Consider the following 22,052-nt stretch of genomic DNA (forward strand, 5'->3'; position numbering starts at 1 on the left):
ATACAAACTCATCATCCATCCTTGCTAATCCTAACCTTAAAACTTCAATACATCATCATTCAGTTTCTGTTAAATAATCAACATTGTCAAGAAGTGAGTGGGGAATGAGTAAAAGCAAAATAGCACATGTTTAAGATAGAGTAATCATTCTGCTTCCTATTGCCTATTACCAATACTCGGGGACTTGTATACCTGTGTCATTTGTTCATCCTCCATATTGGCCTCACATGCAGGTAAGACAGCTTCCAAAACATGGAGCGCTAAAAGCCGGGTTCTTAGGTTCCCAACCAAAGGAACCCCTACAATTCAAAAAATGTAAAGATTGTAAATGTCAGGCCAACTCCCAAACCATTGAATAACATGGTCTTACCAGAGCAGCATTTCTGTGCGGCAATATTAAGCAACACTTCAGTCCATTTTGGGGAGGCCATCTTGGACTGGATGGCTTTTGAAGATACTACTCTCCTTAGGAATACTAGAAAGTCTCCCAAGTGTAGCTCAGCAGTGTGTTGCTTGCGTAGTAAAGCTGAAAAACAACACAATTACCTTCAACAAAACGTGTTTAAATCAAACTTCTAAATGATTGTCAGAGTTTTGAAACAAATTCGTGCAGCTGAAACTCAAAGTTTATATACTACTACATTATATAAAAAGACACACACACTCATATGTCCTCCACTGTGTGATCTGGAATCGCAAATTCACATTGTGGCGGTGTAAAAACACTTAGTTCTCCGCGTAAGTTAAGTTAGCAAGTGGAAATTATTTGACGATAGTAGCGCCAAAATGCTGCCGAAAATAAGGCGGATGTTGTCGCACCACTGCTGCCAGTTAGATTTACAGAGGCTAGCCGATTTCCGTAAGATGCCGTCGCGGCGGGCGGGCGAATGCTCGCGAGTCGCTGAGGCTAACGTTGCCCGGCCAGCTGGCCAGCCGCTTCCCTACACCCCCCCCTCCATAGATAAACGACATTTTCTCAACGGATTTTCACGATTCACGAAAATGATACTTTCAACGGAAAGAAGCATGGTCATCCGCGGCTCCGCAGAAAATTCTCATCTCTGTGTACATGAACGTCCACTTGCTGATGTTCTGGCTGATGTATTTTGACTTTTACATGATGTTACACAAAGTAGCACTGCTTCAGGTGTGCCTTCAAATACATCCACGGGTGTATCTCTAATTAACTCGAACAATGTCAAGAAAACAATGAGAAAATTCAAAAGACAGTACATCATTTGATGTTTCCCAAATTGCTTTAAGACTAACTACCGTAATTTACAGACTATAAGTCGCAGTTTTTGTCATAGTTTGGGTGGGGGGGCGACTTATACTCAGGAGCGACTTGTATGTGATTTTTTTCAAAATTTTTCAAAATTCAAAAATCCGCGATGTAGTGAAACCGCGAAAAACGAACTGCGATGTAGCAAAGGATTACTGTCATTTGAACTGCAAGTGACGTCACCCATGCCGCGCGGGGGTTGTTTACATAAAAGACAAAGGATTTGATCACGGGATGACGAAGATGACGAAGGGCCCCACGTACTACCGGCATCATTAACGGCTTTGTTTGTCAGTGACACGGAGGACAAAGAGTTTGAAGGATTTAATGATTTGGAGTGACATAGAATGTTTGAAAAACTATTATGGCTTTTACGCACGCCCGGTCCTTCTCGACGGGAGCTCTCTTTCACTTTCGTGGAAGAAAGTCAGGGGCTGGCGCTCGGCCGAGTGGCTGTCCGGGGACGGTGGATGGGGCTCGGACATGGCTTTTACGCACGCCCAGTCATACTCTACGGAGCTTTCTTTCACCTCCGTGGATGGAAGTCGGGGGTCGGCGCTAGGCCGGGTGGCTGTCCGGGGACGGTGGATGGGGCTCGGACATGGCTTTTACGCACACCCGGTCCTATTTATGGAGCTCTCTTCCACCTCCGTGGCTGGAAGTTCAGTAGTTGTTGGCTCGTTGAACTCTTGTTTTGTTAAATAAAGAGCCGTTTACCAAACCCACATCTTTCTTGGTACTTTGTTAACGCTACAACATAGTTATATACTAGATCGCTGCAGCCCACGCGCGCCGTTGTTGACATGAAGAACGAGGAATTTGATCGATGGATTTAATGATTTGGAGTGACACAGATGGTTTGATAATGTTGTTGTAATATGATAGTTATTTAAAATATACTATATATACCGTTATATGGGTCTGTGGTATAATTAGAAATGCAATTTGCAACGGGTCCGACGTCAGCATATGCGGCACATACGCAGCATTGTTTACATAAAGCACAATCGATAGATTTAATGAATTGGAGCGACACATATGGTTTGATAATATTGTTACTATATGATAGTTATTTAAAATATACTTTATATATCGTTATATGGGTCTGCAGAATAATTAGAAATGCAAATCATGACGAATCCGAGGGCGAGCGTACACTGCATTGTTTACCTAATAGATGATCGATGGATTTAATGATATGGAATGACAGAGATGTTTTGATAATGTTGTTGTAATATGATAGTTATTCGAAATATACTTTATATATCGTTATATGTATCTGTGGTATAATTAGAAATGCCAACAAATAAACAAATAGTCCGACGTCAGCATATGCGGCGCATACGCGTGCGCAGCATTGTTTACATAAAGCACATTGATGGATTTAAGTGGATTGGAGTGACACAGATGGTTTGATAAACGTGTTATTTATGTAATACTTACTTGAATAACTCTGAATGTTACGTCAGGCCCGTTCTCAGCTCCTCATTTGTGTATATGTTACGTTAGCATACCGTATTGTTTAGCCTGTTGTTGCTGGTTCATGTCTGTTTTCGGTGTTGGATTTTGACAAGTGTTGACTTGACTTGACATTCGCCCCTAAAGTGCGACTTATACTCCGGAGCAACTTATACATGTTTATTTCACTTTATTGTGCATTTTATGGCTGGTGCGATTTATACTCCGGAGCGATTTATAGTCCGAAAATTACGGTAATCTTATTGTTTGTAAAATTGTGACTGAAAAAGAAATTAAATTTGTCTTAAAAATCCTTCTCTGGATTATTGTAGCAAATAGAAATGAATGTCGTATAACTAAATGACCTAAAACAGGAAAATATTAGTCTGATTTAATGTCAGACAATAAGAAAAAACCCATGCCTTTTTACAAAGTCGGAACTTTTGGTTTCAACTGTAAATATTTGATCACCTCTGAAATCTTTCTTCTCTGAGTCGATAGAGTCCTCTTGCTTGATTTCATTGTGGTCTTTTCCAGAAGACAGGACACTAACTCCTGCCTGAGAGAGAAGGTTCTTCAGTTGGCTGCAGAGGAGGTCCAGCAATGACTGGACAACTTTTGAACTCAATTTGTCTGCATATGTCCTGTAAAATACACCATGTTATAAAAAATGTCATCTTCACCATATCAACTACAGTCAGTATATGATGTTCTTTATGTTTACCACAAATTACCCAGTGCTTATGGCCAGTATCTGCAGCAACCGTGTAGAGGCCACCTTCAGAGCAGTGCTGAGCTGGGATATGCCTGGTTTGTGCAACAGTTGGAGCGGCTGTCCCAACATGGTGTTTGTGCCACATAGCTGGGACAACACATTGAGCAGCCCGCTAGAAATGGCCAGGGAGACATCTACTGGTTGGTAGCGCACACTCAGTGCAAATACTGTGACCAGCAGAAGACGCTGCTGGGCTTCTGAAATGAAAACAATCAAAACAGAAGTACGTTTAACGTTTACGCTGGGAGCTGACAAAAACCTTGATTATTTTGGGTGGGTCCTGATCCACATGTGCAGTCACCAAACTTCTGTAGCACCAGACATACAAATAAATAACAGCGGTAAATTAAAGGACTACTCATCATTAAGTTGAATTGATTTGTTGAAATTACTGTAATTTCCGGACTATAAGGCGCACCTAAAACCCTAAAGTTTTCTTATAGTCCGGGGCGCCTTATATATGGATCAATTGATGAATTTGTTGATCCATACTGGTTGTACACAGTGCTCTGCCAAAATGTTTCAGTACGTTTTAGTACAACTAGAAAATTACAAGGTTGCGTCGCTTCCCAGCATTACGGCAACCGTGGTCAGGGGGCGTCACTGGTGGTGGGTTGGCTCCGATGGTGGGGGAAGATGCCGGCGTGACCTGGCAGACCCTAACGTTCTGTGAGCGTCTGCTGGGAACGTCTAGCAGAATCCCCTGTCAGGAAGCGCTTCAACTCCCACCTCCAGCAGAGCTTTTCCCACATTCCGGAGGAGGTGGGGGACATTGAGTCCGAGTGGACCGTGTTCCGTGCCTATTGTTGAGGCAGCCGACCGGAGCTGTGCCCGTAAGGTGGTCGGTGCCTGTCGTGGCAGTAATCCTTAAACCTGCGGGTGGGCACCGGCGGGTTCGAGGATTGCCAAGGATTGAGGATAAATTAAAAAAAGAGCAAGGAAACGAAAAGCCCGTTAGCAGCTAAATTAGCAATGCTAACAGTCGCCACAGTTCCGGTCAAAGAAAATACACAGCTTGGTGAGGTTACGTTTGCTTTCGGCTGCCACAGAACTTAAACCCTGGGTGAGCTGATGTCTTATTTGGGGTAAGAGGCGCACTGACATGTTGGAAAACATTAATATACCGTAATTTTCAGACTAAAAGTCGCGTTTTTTGTCATAGTTTGGGTGGGGGGGGGGCGACTTATACTCAGGAGCGACTTATGTGATTTTTTTCACAAATTTTCTAAATTCAAAAATCCCTGATGTAGTGAAACCGCGAAAAACGAACCGCGATGTAGCAAGGGATTACTGTCATTTGAACTGCAAGTGACGTCACCGATGCCGCGCGGCGGTTGTTTACATAAAGGGCAAAGGATTTGATCACGGGATGACAAAGATGACAAAGGGCCCCACGTACTACCGGAATCATTAGCAGCTTTGTTTGTAAGTGACACGGAGGACGAATAGTTTGAAGGATTTAATGATTTGGAGTGACACAGAAGGTTTGAAAAACTATTATGGCTTTTACGTACGCCCCGTCCTTCTCGTCGGGAGCTCTCTTTCACCTCTGTGGATGGAAGTCGGGGGCAGGCGCTCGGCCGGGTGGCTGTCCAGGGACGGTGGATGGGGCTCGGACATGGCTTTTACGCACACCCGCTCCTATTCTATGGAGCTCTCTTCAGTAGTTGTTGGCTCGTTGAACTCTTGTTTTGTTAAATAAAGAGCCGTTTACCAAACCCACGTCTTTCCTGGTACTTTGTTAACGCTACAATATAGTTATATACTAGATCTCTACAGCGCACGCGCGGCGTTGTAGACATAAAGAACGAGGAATTTGATCGATGGATTTAATGATTTGGAGTGACACAGATGGTTTAATAATATTGTTGCAATATCATAGTTATTTGAAATATGCTTTATATATCGTTATATGGGTCTGTGGAATAATTAGAAATGCAAGTTACAACGGCCGACGTCAGCACATGCGGCGCATACGCGGCGCACACGCGGCATTGTTTACATAAAGCACGATCGATGGATTTAATGAATTGGAGTGACACAGATGGTTTGATAAACGTATTATTTATGTAATACTTACTTGAATAACTCTGAATGTTACGTCAGGCCCGTTCTCAGCTCCTCGTTTGTGTATATGTCACGTTAGCATACCGTATCGTTTAGCCTATTGTTGCTGGTTCATGTCTGTTTTTGGTGTTGGATTTTGACAAATAAATTTGCCCCAAAAGTGCGACTTATACTTCGGTGCGACTTATATATGTTTTTTTTCACTTTATTGTGCATTTTATGGCTGGTGCGATTTATACTCCGGAGCGATTTATAGTCCGAAAATTACGGTATATGAAATTATTTCAACCATTGGGTGAATGTGCTCGAGTATGGAGTAGAGATGTAGTATGTTGTATCTATGAGGTAGTAGAGAAAATGTGTTTATAAATGCCCACCCCATCCATATGGCATTTATTTAGTGTATGGGCACATGGCTACGGGCTGCCAATTTGCCCATCCCTGCTTCGGAGCTTACCTATGTGGTGTTTGTTTGCCTGCAATGCTCGCTCTAATGTTACAGATAGTTGTTGGTAAATCTTATGAACTGCTGTCTGGATTTCCAACTGGAGGCTTCTCTTGGCTGTTTTAACACCATCCTGAAAAAGAATGAAGAGGCAAGTTTTATTAAGGTAAATAACTTTCAACACAAAATCCAGCTAAATACGAAAAATGTTTTTTAGCATGTCATACAACTAAGGTCACCAAAACCAAATCACCTTCCTCCTATCACTGGCAGGTTGCTATGTCTCATACCTGATAATGATGCAGCTGCACGCTCTCTCGCTTCAGCCCTCCATTCCCAATAGTCCCGAGGCCAAAACAACCAGCCAGGAACTGCAACCTGACAGAGGTCAGTAGGGAGGAGGACTGGAAGGCACTGCATGGGTGATCGGTGTTCCCTGGCAGACAGCCCTTCTCCTCCATACCAGCAATCAACACCACGATTTGATGAAGAGCTTCTAACCTCAACTGCAGACATAAAACATTACATTAGAAAAGAGGACACTGATAGGATATCCATCCATCCATCCATCCATCCATCCATCCATCCATCCATCCATCCATCCATCCATCCATCCATCCATCCATCCATCCATCCATCCATCCATTTTCTGAACCACTTTGTCCCCACGAGGGTCGCGGGCATTCTGGAGTCTATCCAAGCCGTCATCGGGCAGTAGGCGGGGGACACCCTGAACCGGTTGCCAGCCAATCGCAGGGCACACAAAGACGACCAACCATCCACACTCGCACTCATACCAAGGGACAACTTAGAGTCATCAATCGGCCTACCAAGCATGTTGCCTCAGGGCAATTTGGAGTGCTCAATCTGCCTACCAAGCATGTTTTTGGGATGTGGGAGGAAACCGGAGTGCCCGGAGAAAACCCACGCGGACACAGGGAGAACATGCAAACTCCACACAGGGAGGGTCGTGGTGGAATTGAACCCGCACGCTCCTAACTGTGCTACCCAGTGCGCCACCGGGCCACCCATATATATATAAATGTGTGTGTGTGTATGTATATATATATATATATATAATATTTATATTCTTCATATTATATCATATTTCTTAGCCAACAATGGTGCAGCATCATAATGCTCTTAGGCACAGGTGTCAAAGTCAAGGCCCGGGGTCCAGATACGGCCCGCCACATAATTTGAGGTGGCCCGTGAAAACAAATTGTGCATTGAATTTACATGTCAATTACAAAATTTCAAATTGTTACCATTTTCAAAAAAAAAAAAGTTTTATTAGCATTCATTTTTTAAAAATAATTTTCATTTTTAAACATATGATTCGATTTCAATATTTCATTTTTAAATATTTGAACAGTTTTTATTTGTCTCTGTTTTGAAAACTAGTGATTCATCAGTTTGTTGTGTAGCCTATACTATACATACACAATATGAGACGTTCATACATTTATTTGGGTTGACAATTTTAATGGCCCTTTAAAGCAAACTATGACTGCTGCGGCCCGCAACAAAAATACCGTAATTTTCAGACTATAAGTCGCGGTTTTCAACATAGTTTGAGTGGGGGGGCGACTTATACTCAGGAGCGACTTATGTGATTTTTTTCACAAATTTTCAAAATTCAAAAATCCGCGATGTAGTGAAACCGCGATAAACGAACCGCGATGTAGCAAGGGATTACTGTCATTTGAACTGCGCGGCGATTGTTTCCATAAAGAACAAAGGATTCGATCACAGGATGACGAAGATGACAAAGGGCCCCACGTACTACCGGCATTCTTAGCGGCTTTGTTTGTAAGTGACATGGAGGACGAAGAGTTTGAAGGATTTAATGATTTGGAGTGACACAGAAGGTTTGAAAAACTATTATGGCTTTTACGTACGGCCGGTCCTTCTCGACGGGAGCTCTCTTTCACCTCCGTGGATGGAAGTCGGGGGCCGGCACTCGGCCGGGTGGCTGTCCGGGAACGGTGGATGGGGCTCGGACATGGCTTTTACGCACGCCCGCTCCTATTCTATGGAGCTCTCTTCCACCTCCGTGGCTGGAAGTTCAGTAGTTGTTGGCTCGTTGAACTCTTGTTTTGTTTAATAAAGAGCCGTTTACCAATCCCACGTCTTTCCTGGTACTTTGTTTACACTACAATATAGTTATATACTAGATCTCTGCTGCGCACGCGCGGCGTTGTTGACATAAAGAACAAGGAATGTGATCGATGGATTTAATGATTTGGAGCGACACAGATGGTTTGATAATATTGTTGTAATATGATAGTTATTTGAAATATACTTTATATATCGTTATATGGGTCTGTGGAATAATTAGAAATGCAACTTACAACGGGTCCGACATAGCATATGTGGCGCATACGCGCCATTGTTTACATAAAGCAAGATCGATGGATTTAATGAATTGGAGTGACACAGATGGGTTTATAAACTTGTTATTTATGTAATACTTACTTGAATAACTCTGAATGTTACGTCAGGCCCGTTCTCAGCTCCTCTTTTGTGTATATGTCACGTTAGCATACCGTATCGTTTAGCCTGTTGTTGCTGGTTCATGTCTGTTTTTGGGGTTGGATTTTGACAAATAGATTTGCCCCGAAAGTGCGACTTGTACTCCGGTGCGACTTATATATGTTGTTTTTTTTACCTTTATTGTGCATTTTATGGCTGGAGCGACTTATACTCCGGAGCAATTTATAGTCCGAAAATTACGGTAAGTTTGACACCCCTGCTCTAAGGGAATCTGTACAGTAAATATGACCCTCTGGCGTAACTGATCACAGAATTTCCTTGATAATGCGAAGCTAAGCAGAACATTTATCAGCGAAAAGCTACCTTTTAAATTTCTAATTTTAAAATAGGACCCACAACTAGGACTGGGCAATATAACGTATCAAAATTGAGATAGTAACATTGAAATTAGACTAATATCAGTCAGGTGACCTTGCCACACTTTTGTCGGATTTAAAACTAATTTCAACCAACGTTTTCAAGTTTGCCGTTGATTGACAGGCTAAATACAGCTAATGAAAATCATCGTGCGAAGGTAGCCAAGGAGAGACAGAGATAGGGATGGAGCAGAGCGGAGGACACGCCGCCGCCAGATGACAGCACATACAAATGAGTAATCCACCTCCCTGTTAGCGTGTTGTGAGACACTAGTATATATGGCGCAGATAATACTGAAATATTACATCACCATTTTTCTAAGATATTTCTTCACATTTACCAGTAGTGGAGCTTGAAACAATGCCTTTTTCACAAATAAATTGTCAAAAATGTTCCCTTCAAATCTTGCAGGTGGCAGTAAAATGTGGCTGAACACCAGTGAACAACTATTTTTTTTGCTTGTCTGTAACAGGTTGCGTAACATCGTATGTGCCTGCATTGCAGAAATATGTCAATCTCTCACCTCTGCCCTGCTTTGTTGCTGTTCCATGGCCAGGATAGTGGCCTGTGGACTGGTTGACATGCTTTCCTCTGGTTCTTTGAAGGCTGGAGTGAGGCCGACGTCACCATTGATGAAGCTGATCATATTGTCAATGAGAGCATGAATACCAAGAGAGCGGTTCAGGTCTAGGTCTGATTCTTCGTATGAGTATCCGTAGCTGTAGCTGCGCTGACGGCTCAGCTTTGCACGAAACCAAGACTCAGCCAGTGAGTCTGGAGAGGTATGAAGTAGACCTGAGGAAATGGAGAGAGGAGAAATGCTTTCAGGAGAGAGTATAACAAATTGTCATTTGTTTGATGGATGACATATGTTCTTATAAGCACGTACCAATTTCAGTGCAAAGCATGATTATTCCACAAAAACCCATATTCTGGTTGTTCATGCCTGCACATGCCTTCATCAGCCAGAATGATTGTATTTATAATGGGTGAACTGAATTTCCAACAAGTGCAGAGGACAGAATGCTATGGAATTCTAAACGGAAGCAGTTTCCATCCACCAGGCTATGGACCGGTCTATGGGTTAAATGGCCACACAGAGAGAGTGTACAAAAGTAATTTTATTGATCAGAGTCTAAAGGAAATTTTATCTTTAAAAATCAAGTACATCACCTGTCTCTCTGTACACATCTAACACTTTGTCTCACTTGACACATTATATAAAGTAGGCCCACAATAAGGGTCGGGAACAGAGAAGCATTATTGACATTAGAATACATTCAAATTTTCCAAGCAATTTTAACACTGCAAATTCCCCCTTCAATTTGTGTCAGCCTCACAAATAAAGCAATGACTGCTTTAAAACCACCCCAGTCTGCCAATCCAGAGGCACCATCCCCGATGTCCACGCAATGCTGTAGAGGTGTGTCAGCAATGACAGCCCCACAACATCCAGAGCCTTTAAGAACTCCGGGCGGATCTCATCCACCCCCGGGGCCTTGCCACCGAGGAGTTTTTTAACTACCTCAGTGACTTCGACCTCCGAGATTGGAGAGTCCGCCTCAGAGTCCTCAGGCCCTGCTTCCACAATGGAAGGCGTGTCGGTGGAATTGAAGAGGTCTTCGAAGTATTCCCCTCACCAACTCACGACATCCCGAGTCGAGGTCAGCAGCACACCATCTCCACTGTAAACAGTGTTGACCGTGCACTGCTTCCCCCTCCTGAGACGCCAGATGGTGGACCAGAATTTCCTCGAAGCCGTCCGGAAGTCATTCTCCATGGCCTCGCCAAACTCCTCCCACACCCGGGTTTTTGCCTCAGCAACCGCCAAAGCCGCGTTCCGCTTGGCCATCCGGTACCTGTCAGCTGCCTCCGGAGTCCCGCAGGCCAAAACGGCCCTATAGGACTCCTTCTTTAGCTTGACGGCATCCCTTACCGCCGGTGTCCACCATCGGGTTCGGGGATTGCTGCCACGACAGGCACCAACAACCTTCAGGCCACAGCTCCGGTCGGCTGCCTCAACAATGGAGGCGCAGAACATGGTCCACTCGGACTCAATGTCCCCCGCCTCCCCCGGGACGTGGGAAAAGCTCTGCCGGAGGTGGGAGTTCAAGCTCTTCCTGACAGGGGATTCTGCCAGACATTCCCAGCAGACCCTCACAGAGCGTTTGGGTCTGCCAGGTCGGAGCGGGATCCTCCCCCACCATCGGAGCCAACCCACCACCAGGTGGTGATCAGTTGACAGCTCCGCCCCTCTCTTCACCCGAGTGTCCAAAACATGTGGCTGCGAACCCGATGACACGACTACAAAGTCAATCATCAAACTGTGGCCTAGGGTGTCCTCGTGCCAAGTGCACACATGGACACCCTTATGTTTGAACATGGTGTTCATTATTGACAATCCGTGTCGAGCACGGAAGTCCAATAATAGAACACCGCTCGGGTTCAGATTGGGGGGGCTGTTCCTCCCAATCACGCCCTTCCAGGTGTCACTGTCATCGCCCATGTGAGCATTGAAGTCACTCAGTAGAACGATGGAGTCCCCAGAAGGAGCGCTCTCCAGCACTTCATCCAGGGACTCTAAGAAGGGTGGGTACTCTGAGCTGCCGTTCGGTGCATAGACACAAACAACAGTCAGGACTCGTCCCCCCACCCAAAGGCGGAGGGAGGCTACCCTCTCGCTCACCGGGGTGAACCCCAATGTGCAGGCGCCCAGCCGGGGGGCAATAAGTATGCCAACACCTGCTCGACGCCTCTCACCGTGGGCAACTCCAGAGTGGAAGAGAGTCCAGCCCCTCTCGAGAGGGCTTGTACCAGAGCCCAAACTATGTCTAGTCGGAACTTTTCTGCCTCACACACCAGCTCGGGCTCCTTTCCAGCCAGAGAGGTGACATTCCAGGTCCCTAGAGCCAGCCTCTGCAGCCGGGGATCGGACCGCCAAGGTCCCCGCCTTTGGCCGCCGCCCAGCTCACTATGCACCCGACCCCTTTGGCCCCTCCTATAGGTGGTGAGCCCATTGGAAGGGGGACCCACGTTTTCTTTTCGGGCTATGCCCGACTGGACCACATGAGCGAAGGCCCGGCCACCAGGCGCTCGCCTTCGAGCCCCACCTCCAGGCCTGGCTCCAGAGAGGGGCCCCGGTGACCCACGTCCGGGCGAGGAAAAACTACGTCCATATATTTTATTCATCATAAGGGGTCTTCTGAGCCGTGCTTTGTCTGGCCCCCCACCTTTGTTAAGAAGGGGGACCGGAGGGTGTGTTCCAATTACAGGGGAATCACACTCCTCAGCCTCCCTGGTAAGGTCTATTCAGGGGTGCTGGAGAGGAAGATTCGTCGGGAGGTCGAGCCTCTGATTCAGGAGGAGCAGTGTGGCTTTCGTCCTGGCCGTGGAACAGTGGACCAGCTCTACACCCTCGGCAGGATCCTCAAGGGTGCATGGGAGTTCGCCCAACCAGTCCACATGTGTTTTGTGGACTTGGAGAAGGCGTTCGACCGTGTCCCTCGGGAGGTTCTCTGGAGGGTGCTTCGGGAGTACGGGATGCCGAGCCAACTGATAAGGGCGGTTCGGTCCCTGTATCACCGATGCCAGAGTTTTTCCGGCAGTAAGTCGGATTTGTTCCCAGTGAGGGTTGGACTCCGCCAAGGCTGGCCTTTGTCACCGATTCTGTTCATAATTTTTATGGACAGAATTTGTAGGCGCAGCCGAGGCGTTGAGGGGGTCCGGTTTGGGGAGACCTCAGCATCGCGTCACTGCTTTTTGCAGATGACGTGGTGCTGTTGGCTTCTTCAGTCCGTGATCTCCAGCTCTCACTGGAGCGGTTTGCAGCCGAGTGTGAAGCGGTCGGGATGAGGGTCAGCACCTCCAAATCCGAGTCCATGGTCCTCGGTCGGAAAAGGGTGGAATGCCCTCTCCGGATCGGGATGAGATCCTGCCCCAAGTGGAGGAGTTCAATTATCTTGGGGTCTTGTTCACGAGTGAGGGCAGGATGGAGCGCGAGATCGACAGGCGGATCGGTGCAGCGTCGGCAGTAATGCGGACTCTGTACCGGTCCGTCGTGGTGAAGAGAGAGCTGAGCCAAATGGCAAAGCTCTCGATTTACCGGTCGAGCTACGCTCCTACCCTCACCTATGGTGACGAGCTATGGGTCGTGACCGAAAGAACGAGATCCAGGATACAAGCGGCTGAAATGAGTTTCCTCCGCAGGATGTCCGGGCTCTCCCTTAGAGATAGGGTGAGATGCTCGGTCATCCGGGAGAGATTTGGAGTAGAGCCACTGCTCCTCCACGTTGAGAGGAGCCAGATGAGGTGGCTCGGGCATCTCATCAGGATGCCTCCTGGACGCCTCCCTGGGGAGGTGTTCCGGGCATGTCCCACCAGTAGGAGACCCCGGGGACGACCCAGGACGCGCTGGAGAGACTACGTCTCTCGGGTGGCCTGGGAACGCCTTGGGATCCCCCGGGATGAGCTGGAGGAAGTGGCTGGGGAGAGGGAGGTCTGGGAGTCCCTCCTAAAGCTGCTGGCCCCGCGACCCGACCCCGGATAAGCGGAAGAAGATGGATGGATGGATGGATGGATGGATGGATGGATGGATGGATGGATGCTTTAAAACAGCCAAAGAAAGCACTACGGTCTTCCATTTCAAATTTCCATTGTTGTTAAGCAGACATTTCTGTTCTGACAGCGAGCAAAACCAAATTAGGAAGTAGACTGGACATACAGTTCTTGTAAATAACACACTTGAATTATTGTGTCATTATTGCCAATTATTCAAAGAAGGGATGTTTTGGGATAATGGTACGCTAACCCCCCCCTAAAGGTTTGGGACCACTGCTAAACAGTATTTGTTATAAACCTAAGTAATTCATACAGTGGAGCCTCGGTTTTCGAACGTCCCGATTCTCGAACAAATCGGTATTCAAACAAAAATTTCGAGATTTTTTTGCTTTGGAGGTCGGACGAAATTTGGTTGTCGAACCTCGCGAGATGAGCCGAGAGGACCCGCATGCCAACTGACTCCGTTCGTTATTACATTTTCGTTACCCTGAGGAATGCATCAACTCTAATCATGCCTCCAAAGGAAGCAAGTGGGAGCAGTAAAGCCATCCTAAAACACAGACGCTCCTAAAGCAATGACAGTGAGCGCCTGGCGTGCTGCGGTTGCGTGATCGGACCAAATTAAGCTCCCTGCACACTGAGGTCCACTTAAATTTTGGAAAGTACATCAGGACTTTAAAAATATTTTCTAAATTTTAGCGACTGCTAAATTAGAATCGTGACTTTAGCTGTGAGCTAGCCTTCCGGGTTGCTATTGTTTGGTGGCTGTTTGTCTACCGTCGATCATCGGACACGTAAGTATGGCTGCGGATCAAGAGGTTTGTACAGTTTGTGCACCAACTGCGCCCTTCTGTTAGAGAGGTTGTCCCTGCTAGAGCGACGTGTCCGCCAGTTAGAGCAGAATAGTGCGATAACAGTAGATGTGGCGGACACTGTCGCGGACTTTCAATTTTGTTGAAATTGAAAATTGCACGCAACTTTCAATGTGTTTTTACCTCAGTAGAAACATTTAAGACACGTTTAAAGACGTATTTCTATGATATGGCCCTTAATTAGCCTGTAGTAGCCGATTCGGCTGGAGTTTGTTTTTGCTCCCTCTCCCCAACCCCACTCCCCCCACCCCTCCCCGGCTGAGGAGGTGGTTAGGTGACACCCAAGCTGACGGCGGCTATCTAGATTCTCGTGGACCAATTCAGCATGAGGGAACTGCAGCGGATTACCCTCCTAGAGGACACTGCCATGACAATCGAAGGGACCTCCGACAGCTCTTTGCTTTGGCCTGGACATCCACTTTTTGATTTCCATATTATGTATTTTATGTGCACTCTTTGCATCCATTGCAGCCTGGTGATCCTGAAAGGGGGATCCTTCCATCTGTGGTCCCTTCTCAAGGTTTCTCATTTTTCTCCTAGTAGGGGTTTTTGAGTTTTTCCTTGCCCTTTTGGGAGCCCAAGATCAGGGGATGCTTTGAGAATAATTGTCAATTGATTGTCTATGTGAAGCCCTTTGAGACTGCTTGTGATTTAGGGCTATACAAATAAACTTGACTTGACTTGACTGTAGTCAGCCCGCTAACCCCTTAAGCATTAGCCCTAAGCGGCTTGCTAATCGCGATGAGCCAGGTAAGATGCATAGCCGTCCAAAGTCATCTCGGTCTACTGGCCCTCGCACCTTGGACATAGGTGACTACATCACCCGAAATATCGCGTTTAAAAATCCAGCCACGGTAATGTGTATTCCTGGGGGCAGAGCACCCGACATAGAAGATAATCTTAGGGAGCTGACTCGCAATAGGACTAGTCAACAGCGTAGTTCAAACAACACTAGCTACTCGGACATAGTGATACACGTCTGCGCCAATGATGTTAGGATGAGGCAATCTTAGATCACAAAGAAAAACATAGCGAGGACTTGTGATCTCGCCAGAAAGATGAGTCGGCATCGAGTATTTGTCTCTAGCCCCCTGCCTGGGAGAGGCTCTGATGAGAGGTTTAGTAGATTAGTCTCCCTTAATCGATGGATGGCTGGGTTCTGTAAAAAGTAGGGACTGTATTTTATAGATAACGTCCTCCTTCTGGGGCCGCCCCGACCTGCTGAGGAAGGACGGCCTTCATCCTAACCGTGAAGGCGCCTTCACTCTTTCTAGGAATATAGATTACTGTTTGAGCCACTTTAGAGCAGGCCGGGCACAGGTGATTAGACCACCTGTCAGGATGGGTTTGGAGTCAGTTAAGTTAAAGTTAACTAGCGCTAGGCTAGACTTACAGCATGCACGTAGCTCCTTGTGTAGACTAGAGCGTTTGAATAGTGCTACAGTACATGTGAACACACTTTCTACTGAGGTAGTAGACAAATCCAATGGCTCCACTCTGACCGGTATAGCTGATGATACGGTGCCTCTTTCAGATAATATTACATGTGTACCAAATATTTACTATCAAATTCCTACGGTCGTATCATCCCACCACGCTAATAAACAATTGAGAGGTGATGTCAGGCCTAGAGAACACAATCTTACTTTCATTTCGTTTAAAAATCCTTTGATAGATACGAACCCTGATCGACCGATTACGCTTAAACTCGGTTTTATGAATATTAGATCGCTTCATACAAAAGCAGTTCTCGTTAAAGACCTCATCACGGAACATAATCTAAATGTATTTGGTCTTTGCGAGACCTGGTTAAAACTTAATGAACTGCTACCGGTTAATGAGGCCTCGCCTCCAAATTTTGTGAGCTCACATGTGGCGCGTCCTCGAAAAAAGGGTGGGGGTGTTGCCCTCATCTCAGATTCCAATCTTAGATTTACGCCTTGTTCGATTAACCTATTTAAAACATTTGAAGTTCTCACTGTCCGATCCACCGCTTTACCGTCATTTTATCTTGCTGTTATTTACCGTCCACCCGGGGCTTACTCTGGCTTTCTGGATGAATTTTCAAAATTCATGGCTGATCTAGTGACAAATGCGGAAAATATAATAATCATGGGCGATTTTAATATCCACATGAATTTACCGCCAGAGCCACTTACTTCGGCATTTCAGACTCTAACTGATACGTTTGGTTTTACGCAAGCCGTACAGGCAGCAACGCGTAAAAATGGAAATACCTTAGCTCTGGTATTATCCCGAGGACTGGCAACCTCAAATATAACAGTACTGCCATAAACTACTGTTTTGTCTGATCATTACTTAATAAAATTTGAAATTGTAGTTCTTAGTCAAAGACAAGAGAGCAATCAGAATTATAGCAGTCGTAAATTGACTCCATGACTGCAACTGCGCTATCTGAGCAATTGCTACCAGCAACTGCCGGATTCCCCCATCTACCGGCTCTATTGATAATCTTGAATAATGAATTCAATGCTGCAGATGAGTCGGCATCGAGTATTTGTCTCTAGCCCCCTGCCTGGGAGAGGCTCTGATGAGAGGTTTAGTAGATTAGTCTCCCTTAATCGATGGATGGCTGGGTTCTGTAAAAAGTAGGGACTGTATTTTATAGATAACGTCCTCCTTCTGGGGCCGCCCCGACCTGCTGAGGAAGGACGGCCTTCATCCTAACCGTGAAGGCGCCTTCACTCTTTCTAGGAATATAGATTACTGTTTGAGCCACTTTAGAGCAGGCCAGGCACAGGTGATTAGACCACCTGTCAGGATGGGTTTGGAGTCAGTTAAGTTAAAGTTAACTAGCGCTAGGCTAGACTTCCAGCATGCACATAGCTCCTTGTGTAGACTAGAGCGTTTGAATAGTGCTACAGTACATGTGAACACACTTTCTACTGAGGTAGTAGACAAATCCGTACAAGCCGTTAAATGCCATCGACTCTGTGGGGGCCGCTATGTCAGAAAACTCGCCGTAGATTGCCTACTCCGTGGTTCACGGATGAAACACGTACGCTTAAGCAATTATTTAGAAAGCAAATGGCGTTTAACCAAACTTGAGGTTTTCCATCAGGCATGGCGCGACAGCCTCCTGAAATATAAAGATGCGCTTATCTTAGCAAAAACTCATTATTTTTCGCAAGTCATTAATCTCAATAAAAACAATCCTAAATACCTATTTGATATAGTGGCAAAGCTAACACTACGCCAGCCGACCCCCGATAGCTCCTTTCACTCAGCTGACGAGTTCATGAAATTCTTCGCTCGAAAGATTGAATCTATTAGGGATGAGATCAAGATGTCCATTCCGATCGCTTAGTCGAGACCGCCGATTACTGGCACTGACGATCATGCAATAACCCTTTCAAATTTTAAAAGCGTGTCCCTCGAAAGGCTTACACAATTAGTTAGTGCGGCTCAACAAACAACATGTTTACTCGACCCACTTCCAGCCAAACTATTTAAAGAATTATTTCAAATCTTAGAACCGTCCGTCTTAAATATAATTAATCTGTCTGTCTCCTCCGGGATAGTGCCAACAGCCTTTAAAACTGCTATCATTAAACCGCTACTTAAGCGACCAAATCTTGACCCGGACTGTCTCAGTAATTATTGGCCAGTTTCAAATCTCCCATTCATAGCAAAACTTCTTGAAAAAGTAGTAGCGCAGCAGCTTATTGATTACATGGTCGCTAATAATCGATTTGAATCTTTTTAGTCTGGTTTTAGAGCTAATCACTTGCTAAAGTGACGAATGATCTCCTCATAGCTATTGATTCAAACACTTCATCGGTATTGTTACTACTCGATCTTAGTGCTGCCTTCGACATTGTAGACTTCAATATTTTATTAGAGCGTCTTAAAGGTTGTGCTGGTATTTCAGGGTCAGCACTATGCTGGTTTCACTCATATCTATCAGACAGGACACACTGAGTGGTCCATGGCAATACGTCCTCTGAGCTCTATAAGGTTACGTGTGGTGTCCCACAGGGATCAGAACTAGGACCAATTCTATTTACCGTAATCTTTGGACTATAAGGCGCTCCGGAGTATAAGTCGCACCAGCCATAAAATGCACAATAAAGTGAAAAAAACATATATAAGTTGCACCGGAGTATAAGTCGCACTATTGGGGCAAACTTATTTGTCAAAATCCAACACCAAAAACAGACATGAACCAGCAACAACAGGCTAAACGATACGGTATGCTAATGTGACATATACACAAACGAGGAGCTGAGAACGGGCCTGACGTAACATTCAGATTTATTCAAGTAAGTATTACATGAATAACACGTTTATCAAACCATCTGTGTCACTCCAATTCATTAAATCCATTGATCGTGCTTTATGTAAACAATGCTGCGTATGCGCCGCATATGCTGACGTCGGACCCGTTGTAAGTTGGATTTCTAATTATTCCACAGACCCATATAACGATATATAAAGTATATTTCAAATAACTATCATATTACAACAATATTATGAAACCATCTGTGTTACTCCAAATCATTAAATCCATCGATCAAATTCCTCGTTCTTTATGTCAACGCTGCACGTGCGCAGCAGAGATCTAGGATATAACTATATTGTAGCGTTAAAGTACCAGGAAAGACGTGGGTTTGGTAAACGGCTCTTTGGTTAACAAAACAAGAGTTCAACGAGCCAACAACTACTGAACTTCCAGCCACGGAGGTGGAAGAGAGCTCCATAGAATAGGAGCGGGCGTGCGTAAAAGCCATGTCCGAGCCCCATCCACCGTTCCCGGACAGCCACCCGGCCGAGTGCCGGCCCCCGACTTCCATCCACGGAGGTGAAAGAGAGCTCCCGTCGAGAAGGACCGGCCGTACGTAAAAGCCATAATAGTTTTTCAAACCTTCTGTGTCACTCCAAATCATTAAATCCTTCAAACTCTTCGTCCTCCATGTCACTTACAAACAAAGCCGCTAATGATGCCGGTAGTACGTGGGGCCCTTTGTTATCTTCGTCATCCTGTGATCGAATCCTTTGCCCGTTATGTAAACAACCGCAGCGTGGCATGGGTCACTTGCAGTTCAAATGACAGTAATCCCTTGCTACATCGCGGTTCGTTTATCGCAGTTTCACTACAACGGGGATTTTTGAATTTTGAAAATTTGTGAAAAAAATCACATAAGTCGCTCCTGAGTATAAGTCGCCCCCCCCCACCCAAACTATGACAAAAAACGCGACTTTTAGTCCGAAAATTACGGTAATATTTATATGATTCTGCTTGGGGACATAATACGTAAATATAATATTAGTTTTCAATGTTAGGCGGATAACAATTATATATGCCGTTATCAATGACAGATCCGCGGGACTGTTTTAATCTTGAGGCGTGCCTCGCAGAGATCAAGCAATGGATGTCTCTCAACTTCCTTCGTCTTAACCCAGATAAAACTGAGATGTTGATAATTGGTCCAGCTCGTTATCATCATTTATTTAAGGAAACCACTATAACTATAAATAACCGTACTATCACTCAGAGTGATACTGTAACTAATCTCGGGGTAATATTTGACCAAACGCTCTCCTTTAAAAAGCACATTAAGAATATAACCAGAATTGCGTTTTTTCACCTTCGTAATATTGCTAAAATTCGCCCAATCCTCTCGACCGGTGATGCCGAAATGATTATACATGCATTTATCACGTCGCGCCTGGACTACTGTAATGCATTATTCTCTGGTCTTCCCAAGTCCAGCATCAAACGTCTACAGTTAGTACAAAATGGTGCTGAAAGGCTGCTCTCACGGGCAAGAAAATTTGATCACATTACCCCAATATTAGCTAACTTACACTGGCTCCCGGTCCATTTAAGATGTGTCTTCAAGGTTCTTCTATTAACCTATAAATCATTGCATGGCTTAGCACCTTCATATCTCGTCGACCTAGTTGTTCCTTATGTTCCGTCTCGTAACCTTCGTTGGCAAAATGCTAGTCGTTTAGTGACACCGAGGGCCAAGAAAATGTCTGCAGGGTCTAAAGCATTTTCTATTTGGGCTCCAGCGCTCTGGAATGCTCTACCAATGGATATTAGAACTGCTATCTCAGTAGAAACATTTAAGACACGTTTAAAGACCTATTTCTATGATATGGCCTTTAATTAACCTGTAGTGGTCGATTCGGCTGGAGTTTGTTTTTGCTCCCTCTCCCCGACCCTACTGGGGATGAGAAACTCCCATCTGTTCATGCAGTATGTATCCTGTCATATAAAAATATGAACCGGAAAACAAGCAACTGCTTTACACTTTTAAATCAGTTCCTACACATAAAAACAGGTGTTAGTGAATTCAACAAAAATGATCATTATAATGGGTTTTCAATCAATTGTCGAATAAAAATATAATCCAATCTTCAGGTGGAATATTAACTTAAAAAAGATTTCTGATATACTTAAGTGGAAAAAAGGACCATCAAGTCCATCGACACAAGGCGCTAAACTGCAGGTATAATTGGTCTTTTAGATTATCATGCTCTGTAAAGCTGAATCCTTGGTTTGATAGTAAGATAATATCTAAAATGTAAACCAGACACTTTTTGTGAAAAGAAATCCATACAAACTATTCAGCAAACTACCTTCTTAAGCTTGCACTGATTCAAATTCAACCACAGGGCTTTATTTTACATTTCAAGCCAAGTGAAATTGTCTGGCACATAAAAGTAATGGTCAACATTGCCATCATGCCAATCTCATTTTGCACACGTATGCGCGCATGTGCATGCACACACACACACACACACACACACACACACACACACACACACACACACACACACACACACACACACACAAAGTTTATGAATAGTTTCTTCATGATAAATGGGCTTTCACTTGTATAGTGAACTTCATAGAACTCAAATTGCTTTAACGTTGTCTTCTCGTTGCCTACTGATGATCCAGCATCAGCAGCAACTGGGTTCGTATCTTGTTCATGGACACTTGGACATAGGCACAAAGGCACAGGATCGAACCCATAACCTTCTGGTTGGGAGACGACCACTCTAGCACCAGAGCCATGCTAGATCTAGATTCAAGATCTAATACTGAAGTTAGCACCAGTTCATAACTGAAAGCACAAAATCAGTGGTTCTTAACCTTGTTGGAGGTACCGAACCCTGCCAGTTTCATATGCGCATTTATCGAACCCCCCTTTAGTGAAAAATACCTTTTTGTCAAATTCAAGAAATAGATGGTTTTCAAGAAAATGAGCCGTGCTTGAACATCACCTTGTTAAAAGAACAAAGCCAACACAATGCATGTACGCACAACACTGACTTCTGATGTTGCCTTTGCAAGACCAGTTCAGATATGCGTCATCATAAATTTACACGATAAATCAGGGTGTTCAGACCTCCGCAGTGGAGGCTCTGCTGAACCCCTGACACCGACTCAGCGAACCCCTGGAGTTTGATCGAACCCAGGTTAAGAACCACTGAGCTAAATGAATGGGAGGTGCATCACGAGGATGGATTTCAAGCTAATTAGAGAAAGAAACATGCCATCGTTTACGTGCTTGCAGCTCCTCTTGTGCTTGGGACTCAACTGCCCCAAAAGTAGCAAATAAACTAGGCATGCGGGAATTAAAAGACAGAGAGACAAGAGTAACTAGCACATAATGCTAGCTAACAACTTTGGAGTCATTCATGAAT

At 45.0% G+C, this 22,052-nt stretch overlaps 1 protein-coding gene across 6 annotated transcripts in view; it reads right to left on the reverse strand.

Annotated features, from left to right (window-relative positions):
- Positions 1-22,052, reverse strand: part of herc1 (HECT and RLD domain containing E3 ubiquitin protein ligase family member 1) — a 102,495-nt gene that overhangs the window by 44,688 nt on the left and 35,755 nt on the right. For all 6 annotated transcript variants that reach the window (XM_085906843.1, XM_085906846.1, XM_085906842.1 and 3 more), the window contains exons 26-32: positions 9,464-9,735; positions 6,318-6,533; positions 6,040-6,160; positions 3,475-3,712; positions 3,212-3,384; positions 371-526; positions 193-299 (exon numbers count right to left, since the gene is read on the reverse strand). In XM_085906843.1, the coding sequence (XP_085762969.1) occupies positions 193-299; positions 371-526; positions 3,212-3,384; positions 3,475-3,712; positions 6,040-6,160; positions 6,318-6,533; positions 9,464-9,735 (1,283 nt within the window). The remainder of the gene's footprint in view (positions 1-192; positions 300-370; positions 527-3,211; positions 3,385-3,474; positions 3,713-6,039; positions 6,161-6,317; positions 6,534-9,463; positions 9,736-22,052) is intronic.

Source organism: Syngnathus leptorhynchus, chromosome 3 (assembly GCF_054491065.1).
Source record: "Syngnathus leptorhynchus isolate UIUO chromosome 3, UIUO_Slep, whole genome shotgun sequence".
Taxonomy (NCBI): domain Eukaryota; kingdom Metazoa; phylum Chordata; class Actinopteri; order Syngnathiformes; family Syngnathidae; genus Syngnathus; species Syngnathus leptorhynchus.